The sequence below is a fragment of the Mustela nivalis genome (genome assembly GCF_964662115.1).
Source record: "Mustela nivalis genome assembly, chromosome: 19".
NCBI classification, from domain to species: domain Eukaryota; kingdom Metazoa; phylum Chordata; class Mammalia; order Carnivora; family Mustelidae; genus Mustela; species Mustela nivalis.
In genome coordinates, this window is record NC_139038.1 from 27,398,510 (window position 1) to 27,417,576 (window position 19,067).

General features: G+C 50.5%; 1 protein-coding gene and 1 long non-coding RNA gene across 4 annotated transcripts in view; one reads left to right on the plus strand and one right to left on the minus strand.

The window, feature by feature from the left end:
- ABCC1 (ATP binding cassette subfamily C member 1 (ABCC1 blood group)) overlaps nucleotides 1-19,067 on the minus strand; it is a 318,947-nt gene that overhangs the window by 110,508 nt on the left and 189,372 nt on the right. Inside the window, exon 1 of one of the 3 annotated variants that reach the window (XR_014306603.1) lies at nucleotides 17,042-17,211. The exons of 1 other annotated variant lie outside the window; for it this stretch is intronic. Coding sequence is in view for 1 of the 2 variants with exons in the window: in XM_082714999.1 (XP_082571125.1) it covers nucleotides 17,042-17,089 (48 nt within the window). In the remaining variant the exon portion in view is untranslated. Of the gene's footprint in view, nucleotides 1-17,041; nucleotides 17,242-19,067 lie in introns of those variants that run through there. One more of the 3 variants, XM_082714999.1, reaches the window with a different exon arrangement.
- LOC309855089 lies at nucleotides 17,263-18,697 on the plus strand. The gene is made up of 2 exons (XR_014306606.1): nucleotides 17,263-18,135; nucleotides 18,409-18,697. It is a non-coding gene; the product is annotated as an uncharacterized lncRNA (long non-coding RNA).

The following is a 19,067-nucleotide window of genomic DNA, read 5'->3' on the forward strand; positions in this document are numbered from 1 at the left end:
GGGTCATGGGGGAGACAGACCCAGGGGCAGGCGGTGTCGAGGGAGGACCGGTTTCCACGCAGACACCTGGGCTCAAGCCCCATCACCAGCACTTCCTGGCTGTGTGCCTTGGAGGAAGTCACTCCACCTCTCTGACTTTTGGTCTCCTACCTCTCCCCAGATTACAAACACTCTGGGATGGGAGAGAGGGTAGCCTCCAGGGGCCGAATCTGCCACCTCTACCTCATTGCTACTGTGGTCACAATAGCTCAGAACGCCATGTGCCACAAGGCTGAAGCCATCCAAGAGACGGGCCAGAGTCATTTGGCACAACCTACTGGAAATGACTCCACTCTGACCCACCGGGAGTCTTTCTGTGTATTGCCACTGACCCGTGAGGACCCACAATGCTATTTTAAAACAGGGACACTCCCCTCGTAATGGCAGGACGGTGCCACGCCTGAGAGCCTGGACTCCCGGCCAGACAGCCACCCAGCTCTGCTACAGATGAGCCCTGGGACCTTCAACAAGGTACATAACCTCTCTGGGCCTCAGGTGGCCCATCTGTAAAATGGGGACAATGGTCCATCAACTTTATAAGGCTGTTTTGAGGGTTCAACGGAAAGCATTTTGAACAGGGTTTGGGACTCACGAGCACCAGGAGTGTTAGTTAATACTAACTAGGTTACCCGCCTTAACCTAGGCCTGCAAGGCATGTTGGTGCCCCCGCCTTAGCCTCTGATGGCCTGCTCGGGAAGGTCTCCCGCTACTCTTCTATCTCACCCAGCTTCTTCCCACCAATTTCATATCAGGCCTGGGATGCGAATAACCACAGTCCCTTCTCTATAGGTTATTTATTGTCAGGATGAAAATACCGCACTTACAGAGTGTCTAGAACATTCCCTGACACTTAGGACATGCTCTGGAAGTCTAGGCTCTCAACTATTTTCCTGCAGAGGGTCTCTCTCCCTCTGACCTGGAATCTTCCGGAAGCATGACCACGTCCTTTTAATGTGCCCACACACAGCAGGCACTCATTCAATATTTGTTCGACAAGCAAAAGGAGGAATGAATAAATTTATCTGAAGTGCAACCGAGAAACATGCAAAGAAGAGCCACAGACTCCGTCCCGCCTAAAACCAACAATCCCAGCTACGGGCACGGGTCCAAAGGAAATAACTCCAAGAGTAAGAAAAGGAGCAATGTGGACACGCTGGCCCGTTCACAGCCCAAACGAGGAAGCTCCCAGGCAGGCAGCTTCCCCGATAGCAAAGCAGACGGGGGCACAGGATCCTGCTGAAAATGACCTGGGTGTCCCGAACCCAAGTGAGGGGTCCCTCCCAGCCCTGGAGAGGCCATCAGTAACGAGGGGCAGGCACTGGCCCCTGGGGTCCCTGCTCTAGACTAAGAACTGCCTAAGAGCCAGTGCGGGGTTAGGGGAGGGTTCTGACCGAAGAAACAGAAAGGGAAGACCGCAGCTATTTCTGCTAGAGAGGTTTAGATGCCGTCACCGCCAAGCCCTCCACAGCCTTCCAAGCCCAGAACACTACAGACTGTAGCACTGTGCACGTCTCATCTTGTCTAATCCCTAAAACAAACCTCTGACAAGAGAGGTACTATTACTGTTCTCCGTGTTACAGACCAAGGCACAGAGTCCAAAGGTTTCCTGACCTGAGCCACCAAGGCCATGTGACCCAGAGAAGGAGTGTTGGGGGCAGGACAACCTAGACCCATATCACTGTCTGGTACTTGCCCATCTCAGTATCCTCCAGGATCCTCAGACTTCCCTTTGGACCAGACAAGGGACTGCTGTGTACCGATGATGATAACGATGATTTCAACAATGACAAGGGATGAGCAATAGTAAAAGTAACAGCACTTAGGAACGGAGCTAGTGCATTGGTCATACTTGAAATTCCTTTAGGATTACAACTCTATGACGGAGGCACTGCAGTCATCCCCATTCTGCACATAAGAAAACCAAAGCACAGAGAAGTCAAGGGACTTCCCCAAGGTCACACAGCAACCAAGCAGCAGAACCGGGATCTGAAGGGAAGGTATGCTGGCAACCTGTACTCTTACGTCCCTCTGAGCATCTTCACGACCGCAGTCCCCATGAAACAGGGAGGCCACATGTGTCACTCACCAGGGATGGGTCTCCAGCATTACACCTAAGGCAATAGAAGGATGAATTCCCAGTAGTGGTGGGGGCGGGGACTGGAAGCTATCATAATACATCAATTGTAGAACCAACATGGTGGGGTCCCTGGGTGGCTGAGTCAGTCAAGCGTCTGCCTTCAGCTCAGGTCATGATTCCGGGGTCCTAGGACAGAGTCCCACACCTGGTTCCCTGCTCGGCGGGGAGCCTGCTTCCCCCCTCTGCCGCTGCCCCTCCCCCAGCTTGTGAGCACTCTCTTCCTCTCTCTCTCAAATATGTTTTTTTTTTTAATTTTTTAAAAACTTTATTTATTGATTTGACAGTCAGAGATCACAAGTGGGCAGAGAGGCAGGCAGAGAGAGAGGAGGAGGCAGGCTCCCCGCTGAGCAGAGAGCCCGATGTGGGGCTCGATCCCAGGATCCTGGGATCATGACCTGAGCCGAAGGCAGAGGCTTATTAACCCACTGAGCCACCCAGGCGCATCTCAAATATGTATTTTTTTAAATTAAAAAAAACAATAAATGCCACGTTTCTTCCCATCTCCCTTCGGTATCAGTTTCCCCTGATCCGCGCATCCTCCAACCTTCCACGGGCCACGTGTGCACAGCACAGCATCTCCAAAACCGGGATGCATGTCGCCACTGCCGGCCTTTCTGGAGTCGATGAAATGCAGGACAGCCTGGATCCTTCTCTCATCGAGCTCACCTCTGGGGATGGCCAGAGGCTTTTCCTTAAGTTTCCAGAACCAAAAAGGAAACTTGAAAAAAACGCCCTGAGAGACAGCAATCAAGCCCGTCCCACCTCCTCACTACTGCTCCATAACACGGCAATTAACTTTAATGGGGGGGGGCAGTAATTGTCAAGCTACCTGACCAGGCCAGCTCAGGCAAAGCTGCCAGCGCACATCCGACCATGTCCCCTGACAGGTACCTTCTTGTCTCCACGATTCCTTCCCCAGGCCAGGCTGTTTTTGCCAAAGCCAGGCAGGGCGGAGGCAGTAAAAAATCTCCTAGCTGACCAAGTACAGCCCTTTCCAGTGGGCACGGTCACCAACAGGCCACAGCTTCTGCCTGGCCCCACAGCAGAAATCCTCCCCGGGCGCCTGTCTGCCTTGGTCGGTGAAGTGTCTGCCTTTGGCTCAGGTCATGATCCCGGAGTCCTGGGATTAAACCCCTCGTGGGGCTCTCTGCTCAGCGGGGAGCCTGCTTTCCCCCTCTCCCTGCTGTTCCTCATGCTTATGCTCACGCGCTCTCTCTATAATAAAAAAAAATCTTAAAAAAAAAAAGGGAGAGAGAGAGAGATCCTCTCGGCAAGCACAGCATGCTTTCGGAAACCTGCACTCAAATAGGATTTGCCCGACAAAAAGGTTACAGATTTCAACCACTTCAGGGTCCATACGCGTCCTTCTCCCGGATATCCATATAGTCCCGGGGTGGGACAGTATCCCAAATTCACGTCCGCATGTAAACTTCGCATGGGTTTCCTGGTGCTCTGACGTAAGGTGTGAGAGCAGGCCTGAAACCCCCAGCAGGCCACGGCTGGATGTATACCATGTCACACACACATGGTCACCAGTTACCCAGAAAAGACAGAACTGCACAGAGAGAGAGTGAGCCAGCTAGCAAATCAGGACAAGACCCAGAATGCTGGAGCACGTGGCATTAGCCAGGTGAGGGCTTCTCAACCTAGGCATAGGCACGGTGACATGCAGGCCCTGGTTAACCCTCTGTTGACGGGGGGGGGGGGGGGGGGGGGCATCCCCTGGGCCTTGGGCAGCAGCGTCTACTCATAGGATGCTGGGAGTACACTCCCTCCAGGTGTGATAATCTAAAACATGTCCAGATGTTGACAAATGTCCCCGGGGGTGGGGAGGGGGTGGGACCCAAAACGCCGGTTGCTGAGAGTCTCCGATCTGGGTGGTCTGCAGAACACCCTCTTCTTTCATTTTAGTAAGGACCTAGGTATTAGCTATTCGATAAATACACAAATACCACCACCCTGTGACTCCGCCACATGTGTTCTAAAGTGACAGGCCACCGCGCTTGGGATACACTGATTAAGGTTTTTAAAAAAAGTGAACTGGTTTAAAGGAAAGTATGAAGTGATTAAGTATGTCGGTGGGGGGGCGCCTCTCCCAACTCCCTACTCCCACCAAAACACCAAATACTCACTTTCCTTTGTCTACCCTGCAAGGAGAGGCGGGCAAGGCTATTCAGGAGACGCTCAGAGGCCACAGACCGGGGACAAGCCGTGGGTGAGAGCCCAGTCCCATAAGCACTGGACCTCAGCAAGAGGATCCACGACATTCCCCTCCAACACCCACCCACTCAACACTTGCTTCCCACTTCCCCAGGAGCTCCCTGCACAGAGGCTAAAACAACAAGGCTATGACCAACGGCCTTGAGAGGGAACTATCATTAGCAAATTACCTAATTAGGTTCATGTTAACATTTCATCAAGTAAATATGTTAATTAAAAACGGGTCCTATCCAGATTGCACTAGTAAGTGAAAACAAAAGAACGAAGAATATGTTTTTACAGGATCCCATCCTTGTTTTTTTAAAAGATGCTCTCTATTTAGCGTTAAGGGGAGAAAACAGGCTGATTTAAAAGTTAAAACCGCAATCCGCCCATAAGAGAGGACCTCAGGAAGAGTGTCGTTAGGGAGGACTTCACTTTTTACTACACTCGTACTGTACGGTTTCATTTTTTTTTTTTTTTAAGATTTAATTCATTTATTTATTTGACAGAGAGATCACAAGCAAGCAGAGAGGCAGGCAGAGAGAAAGAAGGAAGCAGGCTCCCTGCTGAGCAGACAGCCCGATGCGGGGCTCGATCTCAGGACCCTGGGATCATGATCTGATCTAAGTCCCTTTAAATAATTGAATCACTGCCGTGTTTATAGTAACAGAAAACCTGGAAGTTTCCAGGTATGCAGATGTCAGCAGCTCTCAGAACTGTCACAACTTCACTCCTATGCCATCGATTTAAATACTTAAGCAAGTCTTCTTACTTCTGAACTAGGGAAGAAAGCCATGGGGAAAATGAATTTCTCTACACATCAGCCCAATTTCAGAGCTGGTACCTGATACCCGGGCATGCCTTACCCAGACCCAGGAAACACCACAGACACCTGGTTAACAACAGAGCCAACATACCTGAATTGTCTCAGAGGCTGGGGACAGAAGTCTGAATCCCTGGGGTCAGACTGGGCTCTTTTCCAACTGCCAAGGCCTGCCTGGGCCCAGGGTTTACAAGGAGATAATACCCCAGAAGAGAATCATGACTTCCGAATGCCCTCTCCACTGCCCTCCACTGTCCACACTGTCCCCTACTGTCCAGTCTCCTCTTCCATAACCACAGCCTCAGCGTCTGCTCAAGCTCTGCTGGGCATCCTCTGCACCTTACCTCTTCCCTACAGCTATGTAAGACACACAACGTAATCACAGTCACCCCCTTTACAAATGAGTCCACTGAGGCTCCCAGAAGTTAAGGAACTGGCCCAGGGTCACGTGCTGGGAAGCAGCAGGACCGATTTGCAAACCCAAGCTCCTATGAATCTAGCCTCGCAAGTGAACTGGAGATGAGCCATGAGACCCCAACACCGAGTGTGGCATGGCCCACCCAGACCCCAGGGATCTCTGTGGGACAAAAAAGAGGAGAGTGCCCCATGATGCTGTAACAGCAGTCCGTGGACAGAGTGTAATCTACCATGTGGCTTTTCTCCTTGACCTTGTTGGTGATTTAACGATCTTGAGGAAGAGGCTTCCTCAAAGGGCTCCTAGATAATCTAACCAAATCAGAACTTGCAGATCACCCTTCCAGCAACTGACAGCTCCAACTTTCCTCTGGGCCACTGTCCTCGAGCCTCTCAGGCTGACTGGAGGGACCAGAGAAGACGCTGTTACTAACATGTACCCATCATTTGTCCACAGTAATAAAAGCAACCATAATAATGGGTATCCTTAGACCGTGCTAGAATGGTGAAGTAACCCAACCCCTTTAAAAAAAAAAAAAAAAAAAAAAAAACAAGGCTCAAGCTGGAGGCAAATCTTTTCAAGCGATCTGAGACACTCACTCCACTCCTGAGAATATACTCTAAGGATGAAGGCAATAGGCACTCTTCATGTGACATTCATTCTAATGTTTTCTCTAAAAGGAAAAAAAAAAAAAAAAAAAAAGAAAGGAGACAGCAATCTAAATGTCAAACCATAGGTAATAATTACGTAAATTATAGTCCACCAATACAAGAAACGATTGCTGTGACACTGTATAATTTAAAAAGTTCTATGGGAGCGTGGGAAAATTCTTACACCAGGAAATGAGAAACAGGACAACCGAGTGTGGTCTTGCGCTGCCCAGCGCCATTCTTGCTAGTAACGACACACAAATCCGGACAAGAACCAAATGTTAACACTCGGGCAAACAAACAGTAATCTGCAGAAATACACCTGTGACATGCCTGACTAAGGGGCAAGATTCCCCATGTATCAAGACAAGAACTACTGCAAATTAACAGAAATAAGGCAAGCCAGTGGAAAGATGAGCAGGAAAGACACAGAAAACAGATGCACGGAAAAGAACACACATACCCCCCCCCCCCCAAAAAAAACAAACCACACATATTACCAGGAGATACTCTGCGGGATGCTCACTGAAAGAGAAATGCAGATGAAAAGAAGTTTTTTTTTTTTTTTAAAATCCACTGAATTAACAAATTCAATGATGCCCAGTGCTTGGGGGGATGTAAAGCAACAGGAATTCTTATTTGTTGTCGTGGCAATGAAGTGCTATATTCTCCTTCCTGGAAAACAACCAGCTAATATTTACTAAAAAAAAAAAAAAAAAAAAAGAAAAAATTACCTGATTTTGACCTATGTACTAGAATGCTTACTGGAGCACTCTTCACAGGAATGAAAAAAACGGGAAATAATGCAAGTAGCAGTTATTAACAGGGAAAAACGCTGCATTAATTTTAACAAATATGTATTTGTTATATATATCATTCCGAACATAACTTGGAATATCAAAGAATTATGAGTAGGTTTTTTATTTAAATTCAATTAGCCAACATGTAGTACATCATTAGTTTTTGATGTAATGTTCAATGATTCATTACTTGCGTGTAACACCCAGTGCTCATCCCACCACGTGGCTTCCTTAATGCCCATCACCCAGCTACCCCGTCCCTCCACCCACCTCCCCTTTAGCAACCCTCAGTTTGTTTCCCAGAGTCAAAAGTCTCTCATGGGGGCGCCTGGGTGGCTCAGTGGGTTAAAGCCTCTGCCTTGGGCTCAGGTCCTGATCTCAGGGTCCTGGGATCCAGCCCCACATCGGGCTCTCTGCTCGGCGGGGAGCCTGCTTCCCTTCCTCTCTCTCTCTCTGCCTGCCTCTCTGCCTACTTGTGATCTCTGTCAAATAAATAAAATCTTTAAAAAAAAAAAAAGTCTCTCATGGTTTGTCTCCCTCTCTGGTTTCTTTCCACTCCATCTTCCCCTCCCTTCCCCTATGATCCTCTGTGCTGACCCTTATCAAATAAACTATGTTGTATTAAGTAGCATGTTACGGGGCATGTGGGCTCAATGGGTTAAGCCTCTGCCTTCGGCTCAGGTCATGATCTCAGGGTCCTGGGATCAAGCCCTGCATTGGGCTCTCTGCTCAGCGGGGAGCCTGCTTCCTCCTCTCTCTCTGCCTGCCTCTCTGCCTGCTTGTGATCTCTGTCAAATCAATAAATAAAATCTTTAAAAATAAACAAATAGCATGTTACATATCACCTATTATGCAAACAGTGAAATTCTATGTATTGACATGAATCATAGGTTCAGTAAAAATAAAGAGCAATGATTTTAACATAAACCTCCCTTCCTCCTCTCTCTCTGACTACTTGTGATCTCTCTCTCTCTCTGTGTCAAATAAATAGATCTTTAAAAATAAATAAATAAATAAACAACAAAACAAGTATCTCTGTGACTTTTTTTTTTTTAAGATTTTATTTATTTATTTGACAGAGAGAGATCACAAGTAGGCAGAGAGAGAGGAGGAAGCAGGCTCTCTGCTGAGCAGAGAGTCCGATGTGGGACTCGATCCCAGGACCTGGAGATCATGACCTGAGCCGAAGTCAGCGGCTTAACCCACTGAGCCACCCAGGTGCCCACTCTGTGACATTTCTTTAACAAGAAGTGCTGCTTTTGTAAATAAGGCAACGGATGATGCCAGGAAGTTTATGTGCAAAAAAAAGAAAAAAAAAATCGAGCTACATTAGCAGGATGGAATTTTGAGTAAAAACTTCACACATCAGGGGCGCCTGGGTGGCTCAGTGGGTTAAAGCCTCTGCCTTCAGCTCAGGTCATGATCCCAGGGTTCTGGGATTGAGCCCCACATTGGGCTCTCTGTTCAGCAGGGAGCCTGCTTCCTTCTCTCTCTGCCTGCCTCTCTGCCTGCTTGTGATCTCTCTCTGTCAAATAAATAAATAAAATCTTAAAAAAAAAAAAAACTTCACACATCATCAAATTGTTGATGTCAAACCTCTTTTAAAATGACAGAGAAGGCAAAGATTGCTTCACACTGAACTCTATCTTTTTTTTTTTTTTTAAATGGGAGCGAAACTGAGCACTCACCCACCAGAACTCCCTGGAATACAAGGTTTAACTCAACCAGACAAAAATCCTCTATGAATACAGGGCAGGGAAGGAACGTGAACCCGGTCTATTTCCAGTTTGCTTACTCTTGCCTCAAATGCCAGGAACACAAGAGGTGCTTAATAAATGCTGCTGGGTCCATTAGTGGACAGCACACACTGGGCAATCAGAACCACCAAGTTCTCAAGGCATAGATCCCTCAAGCCAGCCATTCCTCAAGGAGGAACTTATTCTGCTGAGTCATTTTACATCCACGTGCATATATGTGCAAAGAGGACTACCCAGAAACACTCTGGGCAGCGCTGTGCATCAGGCCAAAATTCTGCAACCAACCCATTCAGCGACCAACGTGGCACTGAGGTAAATGTACGGCACAGTCATAGAACAGAAGAATGTGTGGCTTATAACCAAGTTTTACTTCCTCTTTCTCTCAATTTGCACGGACTTAACATAGAAAAAAAACCCAACATTGGTTTTTAAGTGTAGGGAGCGAAACACAGAACATTATTTAGGATATGAACCCATCTAGGGAGGAAAAAAAGATATATGTACCCACTCACCCCTTCACACATATTTGCATATACGCTTGGCATTCTTCTAGAAGGAAACCCAAGAAACTATCACCAGTGGCTACCTCTGGGAAAAGAGGGAGGCGGAATGTCCTCAAACGTTTACCTTCCCTCTGTCTTCTCCTACACTACTCACTTTTCTTAAAATAATAGCACAATCAAACCACAATTAACCAAATCAAATCACAGCCAGATCTTCATGCAATCAGCTGGATCATTTCAACATCTCATTTGTTGGTTTTTGTTTTTGTTTTAAGATTCTATTTTTTTTTAAGTAATCTCTATACCCGATGGGGCCTCGAACTCACAACCCTTGAAATCAAGAGCCGCACCCTCTTCTGACGGAGACAGCCAGGCGCCCCTCAACGTCTATAGTTTTAAAAGAAGATTTTCCTAGCAATTTAAAGCAAGTCACCTTCACCGCTCATGAAATGCCACTGGAAGAGAATCACGGGCAGCTGGGGAGCGGGGAATCCCAACTTTGTCTAACCCCGAAGGGCTTTCAGCGACGGTTCAGAAACAGATGAGACACAGAAAAAAAAATATACGCATTGGCTTTAATTGTAAAAACCTGAGACTCATTCCAACACAAATGGATCAGAAGCCCACGCCTCTTCAAGTATGGCTCTATTTCCTCGCCAAGCTTCCTCTTTGGAATTTTTAGGCCCTTATTATTACCACAAGCCATTTTATTAGCACTATGCGCATTTTTGCAGAATGCTGAAGGCAAGATTTTTATGAGATGGGCTCTGTAGTTCCTTTGAGTTAAACTCTGATACTCTGACCACTCCAAGCACCCCAGGGCCTTTGCACTTGCGGTTGTCTTCCCCTAATTACTTCCCTCCCCTAGTCCTTTGAGGGCCAGCTTCTCCATAAAGATCACAGGTAAAGGTTAGACCCTGGATATCCCTCTTTCATAGCTTGTACCTCATCCCCAGGTCCTCCCCGTCTGTGACTCTGTGGCACTTACCACTACCCAAAATTGTTGCGGTCATTCCTAAGTGTAAGCTGCATGAGCACACGTACCTCACCTACCTCATTCGTGGCTGCATCTCCAGTGTCTAGAACACAGTAGATGCTCAGTTCACAAAAGACTGACTAAATGAGTAAGAAAGGGTTGTGGCAAGAACAAGCGATCAAATCCAGTGTTTTTAAAGACCTCTCTGAAGTTCTTCGTGCCGGGAAAAGTAAATAAATGGTCTCCAAAGAGGAGGGCGCCCCCAGCCAAGGAGCCACCTAACAGGCCAATAAAAGGTGGACTGAGAGTCTCAGAGAAGAAAGGGAAAAGCCCCCAAAAATGTCAATTACTACCTCCCCGGTCATCTAGACCCATTTTCCAGTACTTGGCAACCTCCCCGCAGGGCATGAATCCCACAATGACGATAAGGAAACCTCAAGCTAAGGAGAACCCCCACTCTGTGACTATCCACCTCTCCTGGGGAGTTCAACGTGAGGGTCTGATGCTCCTGCTCCAACCTCCATCATCACACCCTCCAGCCAGTATGGAGGAGCGCTGAGAAACACAGGGCCCGGGTGTAAAGAGGCAAAACCTCGTGGCAAAGCCAGCCTGTTCCTCCTCCGCGTAATGCGACTTTAACCTCCTTACGGTCTCATTAAGCTTCTCCAAGGCAACACCCGGGAAGCTAATTACAGGAGAAGTTCAATGACTCAAATCTCGCGGGGGGGGGAGGGGGGGATGCAAGGTCAAGGGCAAGTCTCGCCCCAGATCTGTTCTGCAGATTGCTCCACGCCAACGGTGCTGTGACTTCGACACCCAAGGGACATGCGGCGATGTCTGGAGGCATCCGTGTTGTCACAACACGGGGAGATGCTCCCGGCACCCCGTCCATAGAGGTCAAGGACACCACTCAACAGCCCACAAGGCTCAACAGAGAATTTGCGGGCCCCGGATGTCAAAGAGGTGAGGTTGACAAACTGTGCTCTACACCTACCAACCCCACCCCTGAACCAGCTTCCTCAAATCCCCCTCTGCCCCCTCCCACACCCTCAGCCTTCAAGCGCTAAGAACCGGTTTCATACCTCCATCAGAAGAGACACTGTCCCAGTTTCCAGGGGGGGAAGCCCATGCCTCAGGATGTCCAACCCCTTGCCATGATTCCAGTCCCTTTTACGAGCACTTTGGATTTTTTTGTTTGTTTGTTTTTTTGTTTTTTTGTGTTTTTTTTTGCAAAATGTTCAGGCAAGTTTTGATGGGCTAGAGTTTTACTAACCATTAAGATAGAATAGTAAAAGCTAGACCTCATCCCACCATGAAAACGTAGAGCCAACAGACACCCAGGACATTTGTTTCAAATTCCTCAGGCACCTGCAATTAGTTTCTGCATCCCCACCCCCCACCAGCCAACATGACCTTGATGGAGCTGCTGGTCTTGGCACCACCAAGCTACCGAGTCAGACGGGCCCCAGGCACTTCACCAGAAGCTTGGGCTTCGAGGCCGGGGGTACCCGTAGAACTAACTGGCCACAGGTGCCGGGTAAGTCCCCTCAGTGAAGGAAGCGGGCCAGGGGAGAAAGCACAAGGGGGAAAAAGCGACCAAAGCTGGGCTCTAGAACTGAAGCCACAGTAAGAAGGAGGGGGCAATCCAACGAACGGGAGCCCGCAGGCCTCTTCTGAAATAAAGCCAAACCAGCTCCCCGCTGGGCTAGATCTAGACCTCCCACACTCGAATTCAAACGTTGCCTGGACTGTGTCTGAGGCACTGAGTCCTGGGCAAGGCTCAGTGCTGACCCTTGCAAGGTAGACTCTATTGCCGTCAAGCGTGGAAGCCAGAGAGCCCGGCCTCCCCAGACAGGTGAGTGACTATTCTGTCCTTCGAGACCTCTGCAGAGAGACTACAGCCCAGCTCAGAAGCCATGCCAGCGTTCTGTGTCATTTATGTCTTCCATAAGTATCTACTGGGCACCTACTAGGTCCCAGGCATCATTCTAAGTACAAGGATCGTGGCCATAAATAAACACAGGCCAAATACAAAACAAAACACCACTGGGCCTGTGGAGTTGACCTGTTGGTGAGAGTTTACAGAGAATAAACAAAATCAGTAAAAATATCTTATGTATTAGGTTGGCTGGGGTGGGGAAGGGAAGAGGAGGGAATGCAAAGGATTAGGGGAACAAAGAAGTGGCAGGGAGTCAGAGAAAAACAGCCTAAGGTGATCTGAACAAATATTTGAAGGTAAAGAAGTATTCCAGGCAAGTGCAAAGGCCCTGAGGTAGTCTAGTAACCAGCGTGGTAGGAGTGAAGCGAGACTGCAAGTAGCAGGGAAGGAGCTCAGTGAGGTGACAGGCCAGATTCTGCAGACTCTAGTAGGCCTAAGCCTTTCAGCTTCTATCTGAGTCCAAGTCTGAAGTCAAGCGTCGGGGGTGGGGGGTTGTGGATGGGCCCCGACCTGTGTCTTCAACAGGCCCCCGCTGGCCGCTGCATTGAGAAGAGACTCCGGGGGTCAAGGATGGAAGCAGGGAAAGCAGTATGGAGGGAATGCTCAAATCCTGGAGTGAGCCCGTCGACAGTGGCTCTGGCCAGAATGCAACTGGGCAAAGGTGGAGAGGGCGGGCGGCAGTGAGTCTCCCGGCAGATTTTGGAAACATTTTGAAGAAAAAGGCAACAGACTGTGCTGACCGCTGAGATGGGGAATGGGAGGCTGGGGAGGGGTGAGTCAAGGATGCTGCACGTGTGGGGCCTGGGCACCAGAGGACAAAGCTGGTATTAACTGGTATCAGGGGGGTCCAAAGTTCCGTTTGGGACAGGCTAGGATGGGGCACCGCCCCCCCCACACCCCCACATCCCTCCCACCCCCAGCTGGAGACCGCAGTTCCTAAAAGTTGAGTCCATCACCACAAAAGAATCACCGATGGACGCGGTCCAGCTGGGGGACGGAGAACAGGGCAAAGCAGTAAGGCAACCTGGAAACCCCGTATTAGCTCTTGCCCGGCCCTGTCCTCTCAAAGGTTCCCTTTCACCTTCTTACCTTGGGCCCCTCATGATCCCATCCGTTCCGGGGTCCCTTTCAGCTCTAACCGCCCAAAGGGAGGGAGGGGGAGACTGGAACGAGGGATGCACACAAAGGGGAAGTAGACAGGAAGGTGGAGGAAGGTAAAGGAATGAGTCTGAAACCGACAGGAAACTCACGGGGGCGGGGGGGGGGGGTGGCAGACTTGGGGAGGGTGGAAATTGGGCTCTTCAAAGACTGTTGTGAAGCCAGGAGGAGCTATTAAGAGACAAATTACACTGACTGCAAGGCCAGATCTTACCCCAGGGGGAATGTCTAACAGCTTCTAAAATATTCCTGTTCTCCCACCCCTTGGCTGCTGATTCAAACAGTCCGAGATTTACCGAGTTCTCCGAGGCAAACAGCAGCTCGGAGGGTCAAATACTAGCAGGATTCCATGAAGGGCAATACGGATTCTGCTACGTCCACCCACCGCCAGTCACAGCAGGGGCGGCAGCAAGAATGAACTAGAGAATTCCAACCGGTGTCGACCGCTTACAATTATTGAGCACTAACTGTATACCAAGCAGCAACACTCTAAGTACCTGCCAAGGATTTGCTCATTTGTTCCTACATCACTGCTCTTTGCTTCTTAGTATTATCTTATCCGCCCCCCCCCACTTTCCATATAGGGAAACTGAGGCACACAGAGAAGCTGTGTGCTGAGCTGCAGGAAGCTAGGGGATGCAAGCACTCCCTCTGAGGCCCTGCACCGCTTACTACCTTTTTTTCCCCCCCTCTTTTTGACACTTTTTTTTTTTTCAATTTTTCTACACTGGGTCTGCAACATAATAAATAATTTTTTTAAAGATTTTTTTATTTATTTTATTTGACAGGCAGAGAGGCAGGCAGAGAGAGAGAGAGGAGGAAGCAGGCTCCCTGCTGAGCAGAGAGCCTGATGCGGGACTCGATCCCAGGACCCTGACATCATGACCTGAGCCGAAGGCAGCGGCTTAACCCACTGAGCCACCCAGGCGCCCGCATAATAAATAATTTTTAATACTTAACACCAAAGGAGAGGCCCAGGCCCATTCTCCCAACCATCATACAAATACCACAAAACAGCCCCCTCCTGCCAGTGGTGATGGAAAAAACAAGCCAAATGTTGGTGAACTTGGCACCTATTTGGGGAACGAAGCTGCTCGTCTCTCACTGCAGACCACCTGCCTGCGTGAAGGCGATTAAGACAGTGAAACCCTCACCACGGACTACTACCACGTTCTGGTTTTTCTGGACATTTCCTGAAGCTCAGAGGCAGGCACTGGCCCAGGAACAAAGCTCTGATAAGAGTCTCACGTGGGCCAGTCCCTTTAACTTCTGAACACACGACCTTGGTCAGAGAAAAGCCAGGCATACGTTGGGGGGCGGGGGGGGGGGGGGAGAACAGCAGCCCAATCCCTTTCCCACCAACTGAAGAAAAAGTGAGTCCAAAGGAAGGACAAGCAACTGGAAACCGACAACTTCATCTTCAGCAAGAATGATTTTTTAAAAATGCACTGTTTAATTCTGTTCAGGCCACAGGCTGGGCCTCTTACCAGGTGATCTCATTTTCTCTTCAAACAACCATAACCCTAAAAAGCCCCCCTCCCTTTTTTTTTTTTGAAACCTGTCCCCATTTTACAGATGTGGAACCTGAGCACACAACAGTCAAGTGGCTTGGCCAAGTTCACATGGTTTAATTGGCTGGGAGGTGGGCCTTGAGTATGCCACCCTGGAAAACACAAAAGCTACCTTTTTTCTGTTCCATTTGGTTTCTCCTGCTACCTGGAAGTTTTCAGGCAGCAGTGGCCAGCTCTCCAACTCTAGTTCCAGGCCCCTAACACCCCCTCCCCCACCCAAAATGGGGGTATCCAGGAATCCAGAAGGAAAGAGGTAGAGGAAATTCTGCAAAGTCAAAGACTGGGCGAAGAGGGAGGGTCTGCCAGTGAAGACCAGCCATTACCCTCCCGAAACAAAACCACCACCTGATCATTTCTGTAGCAATTAGTCCAAAGCCAAAAAAACCCAAGTGGTTTTCCTGGGTGAGACACATACACAGACAGCACCTGGAAACACACCCCGCTTTTGAAAACCTCTTTAATCATCGATGGCCAGTTGTCATCAATAAAGCACATCCCGATGCAAAATCTAATTTATGGTCGCCTATTTTTCCCCCTCTGTGTAACCTCGGAGAAGGAAATAAACAAGGAAACAAACACTCCAGAACTCACAGCAACACTGGACCAGATCCCCCTCTGGGTCTTTGCAGAGATAATCTTGGTGCTGTTACACCTGGTACAGGCAGCGGGCACTCCACAGGTGTTTCCAGAGTCCTACCTTCCAAATGCTCTCCAATTCTCCAGCCGCACCCCCCAACCCTGAATGCAAAATCATCTTTCTGACTTTCAGCGGGAGAGTAACTCCGATCCCACTGGCCTGAAAACTGGAGACAAACTGAGGTGTATTGGGTTAATACCCCCCCAAAAGAAAGCCTTCCCCTGGAGCCCTCCGGGATGACTTTTTCAACACTCCAAAGGCAGTCTGAACCACAAAACAGGACAAGGAGGTATTTGTGGATGCTAATCACCAGCTCCAAAGAGCCAAAGCTGTTTTTCTCTCCTGAGTCCTACACAAAGCGTGAAAAAGCTGTCCAGATTTGCCTATTGTGTTTACCAATAATCAAGATAGTGTGACACAGACGTGACCTCCTGAAACAAAGGGGTAAATCGCATTACAGGGAAGCTAAAGCCCAAGACAGTGGGGATTAAACCACCCAAAGTGGACTCGGGACCGGGGGCCAGGAGCAGCAGTGAACACGCAAAGGAAAACTTGCCAGGGTACAAGCCACGTGCATCCCCAGAGAGGGGCCTCGCATTACAGAGATGGGATGACAAAGGTACCAGGACCCGGGGCATCCTCGGGAAGGTGGGGGGGGGGGGCACCCAAACCTGACCCAAGGGTCAGGTGAGACATGGCAGGGGTGAGCACCCCTACCTTCTTCCCTGCCTGTTCCCCAAACTTCCCTAATTCTTCCCCTGTTTCTCCAAATTCCCCTATAGTAACTGAGGCAGACAGAAAGTAAAAGATGGAAAAAAAAAAAAAAAAAAAGAAAGAAAAGAAAAAACGTAACCACAGGAGAGTCATGTTGATGAGGCAAACATCCCTTTCCACAGCCCGCGAGCCTCTTCTTCCCAGCTCAGACCTTTGGGAAGGGGGCGTTCTTTGTGAAAGGGGGAGAACCCCCAACCCACAAAGGAGAACTTAACCCGGAGACAACCCCCTGTGCTGCCCGCCACCCCCGCCCCCATCCCCGGCGTCCCCTTCCGCGGAAGGTTATTTCCAATTGCAGGGGGCAACCGCAAAGCAGGAAGCCCTCTCCCCCAGGCTCTGGCCCCCCACGTTTCCCCTAAAGCCCCGGAGCCGGGCACATGCAAAGCCCTCGCCCCGCTTCCCGGAGACTGAGCCGCCCAAGTTTGCACCCCCCTCCCGCATCAGCGGCCCCCGCGAGGGACCCGGCGCGGACCCGCACCCCCTACCCCCGCCCCCGGGATGGCTGCGGAGCGGGGCAACGCGGCTCCGGGCGGCCGCGGGTGCCGGGGGGGCTCAGCGGGCCCGCCCCGCCCGGGGCTTCCCCACGCCGGCCGGGCTCCGAGCCGGCGGCCGCCCCCTCCCGGCGGCCCCACGCGGCCCGGGCGGCCGCCGAGCACGTACCCAGAAGGGGTCGGAGCCATCGGCGCTGCAGAAGCCGCGGAGCTCCATGCGGCGGGCGGGCGGGCGGACGGGCCCGGCGGCAGGCGGCTGCTGGCGACGGCGGCGGCGGCGGCGGGAGGGCGGGAGGAGGCGGCGGAGGGGGCCGGGGCCGCAACGCCGCCTGGTTGGCCGGCGCGTCACGGGGATGCGGCGCCCCGCCCCGCCCCGCCCCGGCGCCCCGCTCTCCTGCTGCCGCGGGGCGCAGGGACGTTGTGTTGCGCCTCTCCGCGCCCTGCCCGTCGCCCCCCGCCCTACAGCTCAGCTGGGGGCCCGAGCGGCGGCGCGTGTCCTCCGGGAGCGGCGGGGACCTCAGCGGCCGGCCCCTGCCGCCCGTTTTCCAGTCCCTCGGTGGCGGCGACGACAAGGGCAACCGTAAGAGTAACACCAGGAGAAGAAACCGGGTTCCGAGCCCTGGGCCAGCCCCGGGAGTGCCAGAAGGCTCAGCTGCGTCTTCCTTGCATCGTCACTTGCGACACGGAGGTTGAGTGACTTCTCCGGGGTCACCGAGCCGACCCAGCCCACTGACGCCAGAGCTGACACAGAGACAGTAGGACGAGGATACACTGCGCAGTGAACCCTTCACAGATGGAGTAACGGAGGCCCAGAGAGGTGATGTGGCTTGCCCAAGGACACACAGCTGCCCATAGCAGGAGTGGGATTTAAACCAGGCCCAGAGAGGTGAAGTGGCTTGCCCAAGGACACACAGCTGCCCATAGGAGTGGGATTTGAACCCATGACCCATCTGACGCCAGAGCACTCAAGGCCGGAAGACTCCAACCTCCATCCCAAACAGTTGCCGTCCCCCCCCCCACATGTGTACAAAGCACCTGAGGCTCAGAGAGGTGAAGTAACTTGCCCAGGGTCACACAGCTGCCATAGCAGAAATGGGACTTGAACCCACCACCCTTCAGACTCCCACCACTCATGGCCGGAAGACTCCAACCTCTATCCCAAACAGTTGTCTCCCCAACATGTCTACAAAGCTCCTCGGCATTTCTCCACCATCTTTGAGCAGCACTCAACAAACGGCCGGGTTATTGATCATCACCTTACAGGTAAAGAAAAGGAGGCTTGGAGACATCCAGACCTTTCTCAACTGGTGCGGCAGGTTCTGTGGAATAAACCCATAGAAGCTGAATATACCCTAAGTTGAAAATGCCTTTGATGTACCTGAACTACCAAACATCATGGCTTAGCTTAGCCTACCTTAAATGTACTCAGAACACATACATTAGCCTACATTTGGCAAAATCATCCGACACAAAGCCCACTATATATGAAGTGTTGGATATGTCCAATGTAAAGAATGTCTGTGTTATCGGTTACAGGTGCTCTTGATGACGTGACCCATTGGGGACTGCAGCTTGCTGCATGGTGAGAAAGTAGCATAGGGCATCTCACTGGCCCAGGACAACGTCCAAATTCAAAATTCGAAGTCTGGTTTCTACAGAATGAGTATAGCTTTCACACCATCGTGTCATTGAAAAATCGCAAGTCAAACCATCATGTAAGTCTGGGACCCACGGCAGGCATAATTAACAGGCATTTGCAGTCATAGGGCTTCCTAAGGCCATGCTCTTAGCAATGAACATGAATTAAATACTCACAACAAGCCCATGAGGTTGTTGGGTTTGTTTTTTTTAAGATTATTTATTTATTTATTTATTTGACAGAGATCACAAGTAGGCAGAGAGAGACCAGAGAGCAGGCTCCCCGCTGAGCAGAGAGCCTGATGCGGGGCTCCATCCCAGGACCCTGAGACCATGACCTGAGCTGAAGGCATGAGACCATGACTGAGCCACCCAGGCGCTCCCCCATGAGGTGGTTATTATTATTATTATTATCATCATCATCACCATCACCATCATACCCATTTTGTGGTGGAGAAGACTGAGCCCCAAAGAGGCAGAGTTATTTGTTAGGGTTGTGTAGACAGTAGGTGGCTAAATCACACTTTGAACGCTGGCAGACTGGTCGGGAAGGGAGG